Source organism: Limulus polyphemus, unplaced genomic scaffold (genome assembly GCF_000517525.1).
Source record: "Limulus polyphemus unplaced genomic scaffold, Limulus_polyphemus-2.1.2 Scaffold620, whole genome shotgun sequence".
Taxonomy (NCBI): domain Eukaryota; kingdom Metazoa; phylum Arthropoda; class Merostomata; order Xiphosura; family Limulidae; genus Limulus; species Limulus polyphemus.
In genome coordinates this window covers 162,420-178,825 of record NW_013666230.1, presented here as the reverse complement: position 1 = coordinate 178,825, position 16,406 = coordinate 162,420, and the positions used below count along the sequence as shown (strand labels likewise).

The following is a 16,406-nucleotide window of genomic DNA, read 5'->3' as shown; positions in this document are numbered from 1 at the left end:
ATCCATTTTTCTCCATCACATACAGATTTTTCACAAAACGTCATATGTACTTTTACATAAATGAATCATTTTCATTGAAATCGGGTCACATTTTTTATGTTTAAAATGTTGACAACCACTGGCGATAGATTTCTCTAGACCAGTCACGACGTGAGTCTTGTTGATCATTCTAAAACTCACAAAAAACACGCCACTAGTATATAAACGGTTAACATGCCACATGACGTGTCATTTCTGAATAGTATTTGTTTGTGCATGCACTTTGACATCATTTTTTTCTTTTCAGTATTATTTATTCGTCAATATGGCAACAAGAGGTTGTGTAAATGAACCAAACATATTCTGTTGTATTTGTGGTAAATTTGATGTATAGAAACAAAGGCAAAATATTAAAGAATTCGTCAAACAAGCATATTACGCATATTTTGTAATAAAACTTGGGAATCAAGACAAATCATGGGCTCCTCACAAAATTTGCACTGTTTGTGTCGAATAGTTGAGACAATGGACTGAAGGTAAGAAAAAGTCTTTGCCTTTTGGAATTCCAATGGTCTGGTGTAAGCCTAGAAACCATGGAGATAACTGCTATTTTTGCTCATGTAATGTGTAAGTCTATAACACTCAAAATAAAAAGGAAATTTCTTATCCAAACCTTCAATCTGCTATAAGACCTGTTGCTCATGAACTTGTTGTACCTGTACCTACTCCACCGGAGACTCTTGATACAGTTTCATCTGATTCCGAATCTGATGTCAATAGAAATGAAGATAGGGGTTGTTTTCAACCTGAAACATCTGGTGAACCACAATTTTTCACACAAGGTGAACTTAATGATTTCTTGAGAGATTTGGGCCTTCCAATGGATTCTTTAGAGATTTTGGGGTACAGACTTCGGGCTAAGAACTCACTTTCTCCAGGGACGTCATTTTACTGGTACAGATATCATGAGAAAGAGTCTGTACCATACTTTTCACAAGAAAGTTCACTGGTTTATTGTAACTATATTACTGAATTAATACCAATGCTTGGAGCTGCAGTCTGTGAACCAAGTGAGTAGAGATTGTTCATTGATTCCTCCAAAATAAGTTTAAAAGGTGTTCTCCTTCACAATGGTAACATGTATGCATCTGTTCCTATTGCTCATTCGGTTCACTTGAAGGAAACATATGAAAAATCTCAAACTTCTTGTTAATAAGGTCAAATGCAAAGGACGTGGTTGGCTACTTTGTGGAGACTTAAAAGTCCTTTGTATGTTGTTGGGTGAACAATCTGGTTATACAAAGTTTCCATGTTTTTCGTGTGAATGGGACAGCAGAGCATGGATCAGCACTGGATAAAGAAGCAATGGCCATGCGGAATCAGCCTCATACCAGGATCGAAAAACATTGAATGTGAAATTTTGTTTGACACAAAGAAAGTCCTATTACCTCCACTTCACATAAAACTGGGCTTGATGAAACAGTTTGTAAAGGCTTTAGACAAAGATGGCGACTGTTTCAAATATCTATGTGGGCAATTCCCAGCTCTTTCAGAAGTGAAACTTAAAGAAGGGAATTTTGTTGGGCCTCAGATTAGGAAATTGACTTGGATGAACAATTCAAAAGGACAATAAAGAAAGTTGAAATAGAAGCATGGATTGCTTTTAAAGATGTTATTGATAAATTTTTAGGAAACAAACTCATCCCAAATTATAGGTTTGTAATTGCTTAAAAATATATAATGATCCTTATCATGTTCTTCAAGTAATTTTCCAACTGTCATCAGTTTTATTAGTACAGCCTCTTGATACCATTATGTAATTTATGGTTTTTTACATATAAGATACCTGGAGCTTCTTTAGGGTTTAAATAAAGAATTATAATGCAAAGTTTATAACATTGAGGAACAAACATAAACCTGGGAATTTTTTCATTGTAGTTTCTTTTGACATTTTATCCATTTCTGATAATTTGATTGTGTTAACTAGAATTCAGGTGAATTTAGTTTGTTGTAACAAGTACAATAAGCAACAGGAAACTGTTTGGATGATACATATCCTTTTTTTATTTGGATATAGTTATGTGTATCATATTTAAAAAAAACATAAATAATGAATTTGTTTGTTAAGAAACTAAATTTATTAGATATCAGATGATCTCACCCAAGAATATTGTTGGAAAATATCATGATACCAAGGTTGTCTAGGTTATTAATAGTGACACCATTTTGAAAAGTCACTGATAAATCTTTGTTTTTTTTATGAGTTTTTTGAGGTTTTGTGAGTAAGAAATGGGTGACTGCTTCTATTGGCAAAATAAAGAATCAAAAGAAATTTGTTCTAATATATGTACTTTTAGGTTTGTTTAGTCTTTTTATTTTGAAGCCAAAATATTGGAAGTTAAACATTCTATGATATCATGTGAAAGATATTATTATTCAAAAATTAGTAGCCAACTCTATAGGCTGCATAATAAGTTTCACGAAACTGTATTTATCATTTCCTAGAAGTGTAAGGAACATGCAGCAACTTGGCAAAGATTAACACATTGCATGCCGGTAATCTTACCACACTATGCAAGATACTTTAATATTAAAACTAATGTGTAAAATTATTATACTGATATTTGTGAGGTTTTTTGTATCATTATTTTTGTATTTATGATTAACTGTTAAGATTCTTAACATTCTAGCTAGACTTTAACTGCTTTGTAAGTTTTTTGTTCTAAGGTATCTTTCCAGTACTGGAAAAGGATCTGAATTTGATAAAAAAGGCAGTAGAACTGTTAGAAAAGTTTGGCTGTAATAACTGTACATATATTTTTATATTTTATTACCACTGTTGGTTTTCTTGTATGTTGTGTTAGGTGGTACAGACAAGTTAGCAAAGTTGAGTGTATGATGATGAACTGGTTCAGATATTCTGAAATAATTCTCTATTGCAATACAGGCGAAGAGCTGACCATGTGGATGAAGAAGATCCTTTTCTACCACCCTCTGCTGTTCAGACCAACTCGCGAAGGAACCGAGACACGTATGGCAGTATGGGGTTATTCCCCCGTTTTGGCATTCCTTCTACTCAGACTCCACATTTTTCGTCATTGTGAGCACATTTTTTTTGTGATGCACACACTAGGTTGTGGTTTTGTTCGTAACAATGCATGTCTCAGTTTTGGTTTTTATCAGATTTTTAGGCATTTTTTTAGTGGAGTCTGAGATTGACATTGCAAGAATGTTATTTTTGTTATCAGTGTTACCCTAATTACAGTACCATATATGCATGTTATTTTTTTCCTTCAAAAGATTTTAAAGCTATCTGTGCTTGTCAAAAGCATTTAAAGGTTTCAAGCATGTTAATACAACCTCTTAAATGTATTTTCTTTTAGAAGTTTTGAGTTATAACATGTTAGTTACTCTGATTTAGTTGTCTTATTTCTTCATTTTGCATTTTTTCCATTGTACAAAAAAAAGTGTGTAGAATATGTTACCACATTTTTTGAATATTTTTGGACACTTCTTGATCATCTCATAAAATATGAGTGGTCACTTTTAAGACATTGAACCCACTAATGTACACTAAAGAAGTGTATTGCTGTACTGGTATTGCCATCTTTCTCAAGAAACTTTCTTTTTACCCATTCACTGCTCTATGCATCATATAATGTTTCCCTAGTTGATTGCTCCACACATCATAAGATGTTTGAGGTTTTCCCACAACCATTTGAAATCTCAGGCAATATTTGGTTATACCACAGAACCATAGATGTCACCTCCGACACCTGTACATAGTGGGAAAAAATATATGTAGTGTAAATATTAGGTATTTATATTAGTGTGTTAAGTGTAGTATTTGTGCAATATAACCATGTTATTCATGACCACTCCTGTGCCAGTGAATAAGATAAGAGAGGAGTGTGTACAAACAATTCCTGCTCTCCTTCCCATCTTTTCTTGCAGTCAGCAAATGTTGCTTTGGATACAAGCAACCCCTGCTTCCTCTTCACTTGGCACACCAGTCCTACATGGGTCATTATGTGACTTTTTGGTGTTTATTCTTTACTTTTGCATGCTATATTCTGATTTCATAAGGTAAAAAGTTTTTTTGTGTGCATGGGATGGTATGTTTTCCACCCCACCTGAGCAGTGAAAGGGTTAAATGTTCTCATTAACTGATATTGGTGTTATTTTTGTCCCTAGATTGATTAATTCTTTAATGGAATAGTATTAAGTGTTTTATCTAGCTTTAAGATTTTGTCCATTATTTCAGGTAACTTTTGGGTATTTTTATGTCATAAAGCTGTAAGCTTTGTTTATCTAAAGTTTATGTTGCAGAAAACTCATCTTTGTACTGAAGTTCATCTTCTTGGCATGCAGCAAAACACAATTTAATAAAGAAATGTTGTAACGTTTTCTAACCATACTTTTCTTACTGTGTTTATTTCCACTTGTATTATGAGCATTTTATTAGATACTGTTGACATACTTATAGCTGTTGATCAGTTATCTGCTGAATTGGACTGACAGTTTGTTAAAGTATTGAAGTCTACTTTAATGTTGTAAATTCTCTTATCAATGTCTCTTTACAACAAAAGTAATGTACAAGAAAATTTAACTAGTTAAATGTAGAACTTGGTAAGATTGTCAATTCATGAGTTTATTGCTTTCAGTAAAGTTAATTCAAGTTGTATAAAGATTATTTTGTTGCTAGAACCATACCTAAAATAATATAGGGGCATGATTTGATGAATTTGCTTTTCCAGAACTATCTGTGATACTCAAGTTGTTGTCATAAGTTCTAGCAAGACTTGAAAATCAATATTGAATAAATATTTTGTGTTTAGATAGTTGTAGATTCTGATGTATAAGCAGGCACAATCCACAAAATAGATTTCGAAAATAGATAGCATGTTGTACTTTATTAATTTGTATCTATTGTCAAAAAGTAGAGAAAGGAATAATATATTTTTCTAGTGTAAATAATATTAGATTTGTTTTGAAATGTTTTATGAACTTTTATTGAAGTGTAAACTACGTTCTGAGATTCTGACAGAATTTTTTTTTACCACAGCTCAACAAAGAGTGAAAATTACTACAACTTAATTTATTACTTTTGCTTCTACTATGGTCTTTGTCAGTAGTTTGCAGCATTAGGCTTAAGCTTTAAAAAAGTATTAGTATGTTAGTCTCTTGTATGAATATTTTTACATTCATACTTTTTGTATGGGCTGTAACTGAAGTTCTATTTTAGTTAGTTTCACACTACACTTTTACTTTTTACATTTTAGTATGTTATTGTACATGAGATATTGAGGTACACCGATTAACTGCTTGGTAATTGGCCACAGTGCTGATTTATAGGCACCAATTATCATGGAAATAGAGATAAGGGGTGGCATTGGACTAGTCCAAACATGTAGTTGCATAGCTTTATAGATCAACCAATGAAACAGTGCAACTTAAGAAACTGTAGGTGGTTTATGCTACAGGGTCTGCTAATTTTGGACAGGGGTGGCATTGGACTAGTCTAAATATGTAGTTGCATAGCTTTATAGATCAAATGAATGGGTTATGTTGTTTCTAGAAACTTAATATTGGACCCTTAGTTTTTCTTATAAGAGTTTAAAAATTGTTAAGAACAAAAATAAGGTTAATATAATTTGTAAAAATAAATTATGAAACTATTCATCAAGTGTATATTAAGTGCTGTTGACAATGATAGAGCAGAAGAAACTTTTCCCACCTATAGTTGTTAACTAACTATATAAGTTTATGTTGTAAGACCATTGAATGGCCTAGGAGAGATCTCTTTAATTTGTGATTTGTCATAAGCTTGACTTTTCAGATATTATACAAGACACTGCTTCTGCTAAAGCAAGAGAAACTAGTCTCAGAGTTATCTAATATATGGCTAATATACTCTAAAGTATTGGTGTCTCAGTACCATTATAATTGTTTGGTGTGTTCTCTATAGCTTATTATTTTGTAAACTATTTTATGTTACCTATTGTGAACATGTCTTTTCACCATTGTACTTGAGTGAATTTGGAACCAGATTAAGTAAATAGTATTTAGTATGGCTGTCTACTAAAGTGTAGGGACCCAAACCAAGTCTTTGCATGATTATGAACCATGTAAATAAAATAAAGAAATGTTTCTTTTTACATTATTCATTGGCCTATTGAGGATGTGTAACAGTAATACACCTTGAAGAATTTTGTTGCTATGATGTCTAGAATTATCCAAAATGATTTGTTTGGAAAGGTGGATGTTGCTGTTGAGGTTGTTCAAATAGTGTTTCTTGTTTAGTTTTATGTATTCAAGATCTTGTGATATTTAAGTAATAAAAGTGGAGTATAAACTCTAAAGATTTGCACACCTACAGTCCTACTTTCTCAGTATTCTAATATAAATATTAGTTCTTATCAGTGTATAAAAACAAATAAATTGCATAAAATAGCTTCATAAAGATAACATTTTCTTTGGAAGGTGCTAATATTCTATTCTTAAAGATCATTAAGTTACCTAAGGCTTGCTAGCACTTGTAAATTAAAAGGAATTGATCAGTTAATGGGTAATCAACCAAATTGGTATGTGATACACAGACTGAAATAAAACAAGAAATAAATGTGTTCAAGCTGGAAATTAGATTCCAAGTCTTTTCTCATATTATGTATTTTGTAGTCTTTAAGTACTTAAATGGCATGTACTCAGAATTACAGACTAAACTATTTATAATTATGTATCTTATTAATGTTCTTTATTTAGTAGTAATTTTGATTATTTTAGAAGGTTAAAATGGATCATTTTCTCCTGTAGAATTAATTTGTGCAAAATTATAATGCTAAAGTTTTTAAACATACGAGTATGTAGATAACGGAGCCAAAATAACATCCTGGAATAAACCATGTATGCCCTTGAATAAAATGATCCAAGTTACTACCACTGTATCATTACTAAAATTGAATGTTAAAGTTTTTAAACATACGAGTATGTAGATAACGATGCTAAAATAACATGCTGGAATAAATCATGTATGCCCTTGAATAAAATGATCCAAGTTACTACCACTGTATCATTATTAAAATTAGAATGCTAAAGTTTTTAAACATACGAGTATGTAGATAACGGTGCTAAAATAACATGCTGGAATAAATCATGTATGCCCTTGACTAAAATGACCCAAGTTACTACCACTGTATCATTACTAAAATTGAATGTTAATGATAATCATTTAAATTATTATGTGATATTTTCAGTATACATTTAATTGATCATTTATTAATTAGGTGAAAAATATTTCCACAAGTGTTTTTTAGATAATTTAATCAATTGTACAATGACAATTTAAAGCAATATTTTGTGCTATATTTAAAGGTAAATATCCACAATATTTATGTGTTTATACCTTATCAATTTTAAAATATTAATACATGAGTTAGTTGTTAGAACAATAGTTTAAGCTTACTGCATTAAAAACATAAATACACATGTTTTTTTGCATATTTTCAAATGGTAATAGTTATTGTAATGATTTTCTCTTTACTGTGAAACATTTCATCAGCAAACAAAAATAATATATATTACAGGAATGGCCATTCTTCTGATCAAGCTTATATGCAGGGCCACTACACTCCTCCACCTTCTGTAAGTACATCAAGATTCATAGTTCTTGCTGTTATTTCAGTATTAATGTATTCTTTTAACATATATAAAGTTGTGAATATAAATATACAGGCTTGGTCTGTATTGCTTCTGTTTAAAGTACACATGATTTTTCTGTAATTCCAAACTGTAGGCTTGCTTACACTTGATATTAGTGTGGTCATGCATAATGTGTTGATAAGTACAGGACTAATGGGGTGTTTAGTGTTGTAAATAGATTGCTCACTACTTAAGATGTTTAATAAATGTCTATAAAGAGCTGTTTAAAAAACTCAGGGGTATTGTACATAGTTAATGTTGAAATAAGGGCTCCCCAATATGGAATTCTGCCTTCAGGAACCTTTGGGTGGCCCTGCATGTAGTTGAGGCTTATTTATAGGTTTAGTCCTTGTACTTACAACACATTATCACAAGTAACATTAAAAACAAAAATTGTTGCATTGTTCTTTTCAGAATTATGTTGTTTTCTTTTTCCTTCACTTGGTAATATTTTTGTTTTCTTCTTACTTTAATTTTGCATGTTTTTGTTTTCATCTTTAACTTTGTATTTTAAGTTTATAAATAGTATACCTAAAAAAAAATAATTTTATAATAAGCTCTGTATCTTTATGATAGTTTTTGTTATTATTATAATTTTGTGCATGATTATTTTTTTTTCCTCTCCCTGTCCTTTTCACCTAATCACAGTATCACCAACTTTCTGGGGGTGCATTTGTGGGAAATCAAGGGAACTTTTCCCAAAGGGCCTGATGATAAGTTCACCTTCTTACACAGCATGACAATGACTTGATGTGTGCCACGAAGTTCTGAGACATTGAGCCAGTTTGTGGAAGAATTCAACTTGGTGAAGACCAACTCATCGAGAGGTCTGTTATAGCAGGAATTCTGTGGTGCAGTGTTTTATTGTTCACTTTTATCATTGTGCTTTGTAAAGATGTAATGTTAAACTAGTCTTTTTTTTAGAACAAAACTAAAGGTTTTGGTATGTAAGGACTAGAAATTTATTAAGGTAACCAACAGATATGGAAAAAGGGAAAAACTTGTTTCTCTTCATAAAACTGGTTAGCATTGATGTGTCCAAATAAAAACTAAGACTTTATATTAAGGCATGTGGTTTGCATGTATGCTTACTAAATATTAAGAATATTTCTTGTGCAAATGGGCAGGAAATACAGTATTTATAAATTGGTGTTATTCTGTTTTGAATTGTAGTATTCTGTATTTGTTGAGATTGGTAATTATATCTTTTATTTACTAGTCAAAAAGTTTAATATATGTACATAAGAATATTAAGAATATTTCTTATGCAAATGGGCAGGAAATACAGTATTTATAAATTGGTTTTATTCTGGTTTGCTTTGTAATATTCTATATTTGTAGAGATTGGTAATTATATCTTTTATTTACTAGTCAAAAAATTTAATATACGTAATACAAACAAAATGGATTATTTTAGAAGTTTTATATTCAAAGAGAATAACAACATAATAATTAAGAAAATATAACTTTATAACAACTCCAAGACTCCTGGACTTTGACAAACAAACATTAGTTGAAGTTTTAATGATTTGTGCTGCTTGGCATTTTAAAATAAGAAATGTAATTATAAAATATTGTGTATTCTTAATTCCTTCAAGTTGTGTATTGTTAGCTTGGAGTTGACTTGTTTAATGTGAGTAAGAGTATTTCATTGTTTAGTATATTATGTATGTACATGTTGGTGCTATTAAACATGTCTACTTTTTTATGATGATACTCAACATGTATGTGTAGAAACTCATGTTTTTTCTTTGTTTGTTAATAGTACTTGTGAACAAAAAACGGTGTTTAATCTCAAATACTAACCATTCCTGGACTTTCATGTTTTTAATGTTCTTCTGCTCTTCATCACTCAAAATCCAAAAAAACATAACTCGTGTAATTGATCAAAAAGGCATAGATAATAACATCAGTCTGAAATGTTAGGGTCTTTATGTAGTGCATTTCAACTTCTAAAATTGTAAATAAAGTTCAGAATCGGATAGCAGTATGTTGAAAAAATCATCATCATTGCTGCTAAAATTATGAAAGGTACAAGTTTTTCTATTTAACCATCTTGTCTAGGCAAGACCTAATTATATGGGATGGAAAGACGTTTTTTGAAAGGTGTTGAGATAAAGTGGCAGTTTTTAAAGGCAAATTCTGCATTAGTTAGAGAACAATAACATGTTTACATAAAGAAATATTTTTTCTTTGATGATTTTTGGTAATTTTTATATTTTACATTACTGCTCCGACCATAAAAAGGAATGAGAAACAAATATAATAGAAATATGTAAATCTTTATTAAAGCATATTTTAAGTAATTGTATTCAATGGGGTGGTATTTCTATAGGTGGTAGATAGGGCAAGTCCAGAAGGATTTATCTAAAGGAATATTTTCAGAAATAAATAGATAATAAGTATACAGTGTACTTTAGCCATTTTTTATGTGATATATCAGAGCAGCTTGTGGAAAATAGTAATCTAAACCATAAATATGCATGAAAAAAAAAACTAGAATATTTACAAGATAATTTTTTTTTTCAGTCAGATTCTTGATGTAGAATTTAGGAGGCTTTTACCATTAAGGTGTTATGCACATTTACTTAACTACATTGAGATGAAGAATAAATCGGTCTGTTGGCTATAGTAGGTGGATTCTTAATAAAACAGAATGGTTTCAACTGTTACCATGTGTAGTAGACGTGTTTTGGTGTTCCTCGAGAGTAATCTGTGAGCAGACATAGGAAATTATCTTTGTATTGAGTAAATATTAGTATGTTTAGCATAGTTTGTCAATGTTAATTTAAAATCAAGCACATCCCTGTATTAGGAAACAGTATTTACCCACAAATTACTTTTTCCCTTATTTCCTTTTAAGATTGTGAATACAGCATAAAAGCCAAGACAAGTAAAGTATAGCTTGTATTGTATTTCTGCTGTGTAGATTAATTTAGGTGTTTTATTATTAATGAATTTTTTTGATATTATGAGTAAAGTGTATGATATACGTGTTGTTAGCAGTTCGGTAGTTTTAATTTTTTATAAGTCATTTCTCACTTTTGTAATTTAGTCTTCTGTGTTTTGTAATACTGTCTGAAAACTGAACAAAATGGGGTTTTATAACTCTTACACAATGCTTGTATACATTTGTATGATATATATTCTGTGCATGAATGAAATTTTAAATAAAAACAAATTCATCACCTTTTATACATTATATCTTAAATATTGAGCTGGTTTGTTGGATATCTTGCCAAAAGGTAGCTTTAGCACTTCTTAAACTAGCTAGTTTTGTGGTACTCTTCTGTAACCAGCTTTAAAGCCATATGAACAATAACAATCACTAGCCTGCCAGTGAGAACTAATGTTTTGAATAAAGTGTGTTATGTCACGCACAATTTTCAACCACAAATGCGTGCCAGGCCTTGTCTGGTACTAAGCAATGGTACACTTTCCTGGTTAGCATTGCTTGTATGTGATTTGCTCAGCTTGTTGCTTTGTTGTAAATATCTGCAAATTACCAAACTTTTTCACTTAAATTTTTTCATTTCAGTCATTACTTCTCATAAGTTCATCAGTGTTGTTCATACAAGATTTTGCATGTTTATTGTCAAATGTTTGTAAATTGTAGAAATAGTTATGTTAATAACATGATAAAGTTATTAAATGATGAATCAAAACACACCATTTTACTTTTAATAACAGTTTTCAAGTTTTAAGCATTCAATGTGTAATATATTTTTTAATTTTGAATATTTTTTGACCAGTATACATTTAAGTACAAAATTTGTAATCCATATTGAACAAGAGACAAATTGTACAGCGTGTTACTGATTTTAATGTGAGCAGTTTAATAATTTCTAAATACTTATGAATACTAACTTCCATAAAATATCAGTGTATAATTTACAATACAGTGTTGATTGCGATGCATATTTTAGTGCCATTTCAGTCTACTTTCTCATGATTTTTCACTTTCATATAGAAAAAACTATTTGATGTATGATGGTTTGTATTAATGAATAGACATATTAAAACAGGTTTTCTACAGATTGTTTTATTCTAACTCTAGTGCTTGTTGCACATTAGTACATTCCTATTAATATTTTAATGGTTTAAACTGTCCCCTAAAAATCAGTAGTGATTTTTTTTTTTCAAAATTTTAAGACAATCACTTAGTTGTTTTAAATTATATAACAGTAAAGTCAAACAACTTTATAATACAGTCTGTGCTTTCCTGGCTGAGATATGTTAACCATATTTTCACATTCACTTTTTTCAATAGTAATATTAGCAAAGAATTATTATTGTCTTCCATTTACTTTTATAAGAGTACAGTGAGTTATTGATGTGTTATTGATTAATTTAAAGGTGTCAGTATATTAATTTGACATAAAACATATTGTCATAAAGATATTTTTGGGTTTTGACCAGTAAACTTTGCATGTTTAACTCTGGTTTTGTGTGATGTACATGTAGTATAATACGTAAAAATCTCATAGTATACATTTGGATATTGATTGATTAAGATTTTATCTACATGTCGTTGATTATTGTTGATTTAAATGTAAATATATTCATATTTGACTCCAAGAAGAAATGTGTGAACAGTGAGATCTAAGTAACTGGAAGATGTGCAGTTTCAGTAACAGTGTAAATGTGATTTAATAGTGAAATGTCTGTGTATGTTCAGCTTTAAAAATCGTGAAGTTTAAAAGAGAAATATTTCCAAATGTGTTAACAGTTTGTATCATTCTTCGTTTTATGTCCCTGAAAAACCAATACCAGCGATATATTAAAACAGGTGAAAAATGTGTTATTGAAAATAGCAAATTAAGTAGTTTCAAATGATATAAATTGACAACTTCAACAATATAGACTTTGTTTCAGCTAATGTTTCACTACCTTGCTTTTGACTTCAGCATGTTAGTTTTCAAAAAATGTATAAAAAATTTATAAAAGTGATTAGGTTCAAATGATACTGACTTTTGTATTTTTCACTTTAGGGAAGATATTTATGTTCCAATAGAGGAAACATTTAATCTGTGTTGTTGCAAAGGAACTGGGTTCAGTTTCTTAACTGCATGATTATGATCTTTTCAGTGCCTACTTTGTTTTTATACTCTGTTTTGACATGCAGATAAATTTCATGGTATGTTCTGTGTTGTGTCATTTTGAGCTTGTTTAACCTGTACTTTTTTTATTATTTGTACAGTAAGTTTGAACCGATCCAACCTTTCTCTCATGATATCAAATCTAGTGGCCATTGTATTATTTCATAAAATCACAAAGTGTGTGACTGTTTTTTTGAAATACAAGAATTCATTGTTCTGTCAATCTGCTCACAACTTGTCATGACTGAACAGGACATTCATTCTTTCATATGCTTCTATGTGAATGCATAAGAATTTTACTTTTGTCATCCTTGGTTTTATAATTCAATAAGATCTCGGTATTTGAGTCAGGATTGGTAATAGAGCTATTGTATTGAAGTATGTATCTGTAGTTCCTTGTGATTGAGTGAAGCATGTGTTTGGAGATATATATATATATGCACGTGCACACATACACGCATACACACTTTTATTGATGTAACCATTCTTAACACTAGTGTTGTTAACTTTATGACCCGGAACTGCTAACTATTGTTAGATAAATTTTTAAATAATGTTTGTTTGAACATTACAAATTCACAGTGTTTTTATTTGTGAGTTATTATCCAAGAAATATTATTCATGTACTGTCAGTGTGTGGCAAACATGTAGCAACAATTATTCCTTAAAATTCCATGTTTTTATGATATAGTGATCATAGAGGAGAAGAATAGCAAGAATATGGGAAGACTATTATCCACAAAGTTTCATGTATTTTTGCAAAATTGAGGAAAAATGATCATTAATGTAATTTCAAAATATGTTAACATTAATGTAAAACAAATGCTCATTTATCTATTGTAATCAGTTTAATTTTCTGACACATTATTTTTTTTTAAGTTACATATATTAATTAAATGAAATTTGGAGTTATTTACACAACAATATTTCAACCTTTTTTGTCTCTGTACCTCTAGTTATCAGAATGAGAACAGGTTTATTAGCATGAATAAGCTTTAATATATTTTGGTGTTTGTTAGATACTGATGTATCTAGTGTACTTGTCTGTACGAAACTTAAATTCTACTATAAACAATAAAGTTAGTACAGAAATGTAATATAGAAAAATTAATTGTTTTAAAGTATTTAAAGTGCACGAAGGTCTTCTGCATAATTCACAGTTACAAAATGTGGTCAAAATACATGATTTAGTATCGATGGTATTTCTAGAAATAGAAGTCATTGTGGTATTTGTAGTAAATATAAATTATTTTGAGTATCAGTTAACTGTGTAGTAGCTAGTAAATTTTGTGTTTGTACAAGTATTGTCCTTGGTATAATTAGTATTGTTGAGGCACTACGCTATAGTATTTGTAATATTTGATTTTGTAAATATTTTGATGATACTTTAATTAAATGTGTTTTTTGTAGTACAGTTATTAGAAGAAAATCAGTGTAATACTATAGAATAGAAATGTTCCTGTATTGGAAAACTTGTAGTACTTTTGTATCTGAAAAAAAAAAAGATATTTGATTTTATCATTCCATTTGTGTTTCTTGGAACCAATTTTTAATTTAATTATTGGAATAAGAAACAAATGTTTTTTCACTCCAGAATTTTTTGTCGTATTTGTATATTTAAATTGGACTTTTAAAATCTCGGATATTGTGTAGTATTTAAAGCACTTCGTATTGCAACAAGTAATTGATTGTAAGTTGTTTCGATATTTTGTACTTTGTATCTTTCAATAAATAGTACTCTTTGACGAATATCAAAGTTCTTCTAATTTTGTTATCATTTTTATTTCATTACTATATGTTATTGCTGTAATAGTATCCTATGAACAGGTAATACATACGTTTTTTGTTGTTGTTGTTGTTGTTGCAAACGATTTCAGTGTTATTAGCCTGCAGATTCACTGGTGAGCCACTTCGGGGTGGAGGGCATAGCTGACAGAAGTGTACATATGTTACAGCAGGTGGGAAAATCTTTGGGTAACAAAACGTAGAGTTGATGTGAGCGTGGAACATGAAAAGTCTTTACAAACAATGATAACAATCTCTACTTATACAAAAAACTGAAATTAGTTAAAGCTAATATAGCAGAACACACACTAAAGATGTATCAAAATTCATCTATTTAAATTGAATGAAATAACAGAGAAAACTATACTGCTTCAAGAAGTTATGGCAATCAAATGTTTGTAATAATTTTGACATCAATTCAAAAAGCAGTTGCACCCCTCCCAAATAGCCCAATGTGGCTTTGCTCTAAAACAAACAAAAACTGTATTTCGATACCCTTAATGTATAATTTTGATTAGCAACAAGCAAACAAACAAATCAAAAAATAATCGTTTAGATTGTTAACACCATAAAATAAAGATGAAACTTTGGCTTCTGACTAAGTTTGGTAGTACTTCCTGAAAAACAAAAGTTTCTTTCGTTAATTTACTAAAGTTTTTATAAAATAACTTTAATGCTTTATTCTCATAACTTTCGTTTCAAGTTGATTTTAGTTTTCATTGTTGACTCTGATACCGCCAGCTTAAACTAGTGTTAGGAGGTTGAGATGTGTTCTTCTGTATGTTTATTACCCACGTGCAATGTAGGATAGGAATACTTCCATCAGAAACGTTGACTTTTAATTTTCTGTTTCCGTGAAGATATTCTCCCATTCTAGAAAGAAATGTTTACTTAACTAACAATAACAGTTATGTGTTGTAGAATCTGCTGCTGTTGTGATAGTGTATTTAGTTTAATATTTTTGGCAGCTTAGTGCTGAAATTGCCAAATTTCTTGCATATATTATTCAGAATTTAATAAGTAGCAGAATATAGTGTTGGAAGATGTCTTTTTAAAGTAAGATATAAAGTTAGAATCTGTTGTTGACAAAGTAACAATGACGTATTTTCACGTGTTTCAATATCAGGAAAATTGCACTTACCCCCAATAATTGTAAAGGAACGATAGGAGACTAGTTGCCAAGCCCGGGAACTAGAACAAAATATAAAAGTGCGTACTAATCAGGTTTCTTCGCTGAAATGAGTTCTCCAATATCGCCTGTTCAAGATTCTGATGAGCACCCACTTAACATGGTGGGCATTTTTTTCTACACTCAAATTAATCTTATATAAAGAGATGGAAAATTATAGACGCATGTTTGGTCCATTGAGGTACCTTCTCAGAAAATCCAACTAGACACTAAAACAAAGTTTCAATCCAAAAGTAACCCGAGTGGGCAATATTATACAGAGGGCTAAGTACTTCATATTAATAGTAGTTGAATATGTCACTTGACAACCAGAGTCAATTTCAAGTCACGGTGGAATGAAATGGAATGTATCAAAACTACATTTTGACATTATTTCATGTCTGTAGCTAGTGTAATGCCATTGAAAATTGATAGCTTTTGAGAAAGGTATGAAAAAGCTCTTTCCTGCATAAAATATTTAGACTCTTAGATCGTAAAGATGGGCTCAGATCAGGGATTTAGATTTTCCGAAATGAGAGGATATCCCTTGAACTTAATGGACTGGAAAACAAAGGAATATAGACCAGTTTGGGGCTAGGATGAACTAGAAAAAGATCTCAAGAAGTCGAACCCAAACCGTGGTAAATAAAGTGCAGCACCATATAACAGGTGAAAGT

The 16,406-nt window shown here is 30.4% G+C and overlaps 1 protein-coding gene across 5 annotated transcripts in view; it reads left to right on the top strand.

Annotated features, from left to right (window-relative positions):
- Positions 1-14,542, top strand: part of LOC106459514 (protein tweety-like) — a 65,200-nt gene extending 50,658 nt beyond the window's left edge. For 2 of the 5 annotated variants that reach the window (XM_022386013.1, XM_022386015.1), the window contains 3 exons: positions 2,927-3,079; positions 7,563-7,620; positions 8,326-14,542. In XM_022386013.1, coding sequence (XP_022241721.1) covers positions 2,927-3,079; positions 7,563-7,620; positions 8,326-8,388 — 274 coding nt within the window. In that variant the 3' untranslated portion in view covers positions 8,389-14,542. The remainder of the gene's footprint in view (positions 1-2,926; positions 3,080-7,562; positions 7,621-8,325) is intronic. The other 3 variants (XM_022386016.1, XM_013919140.2, XM_022386014.1) reach the window with 3 other exon arrangements.
- Positions 14,543-16,406: the final 1,864 nt, after the last annotated feature.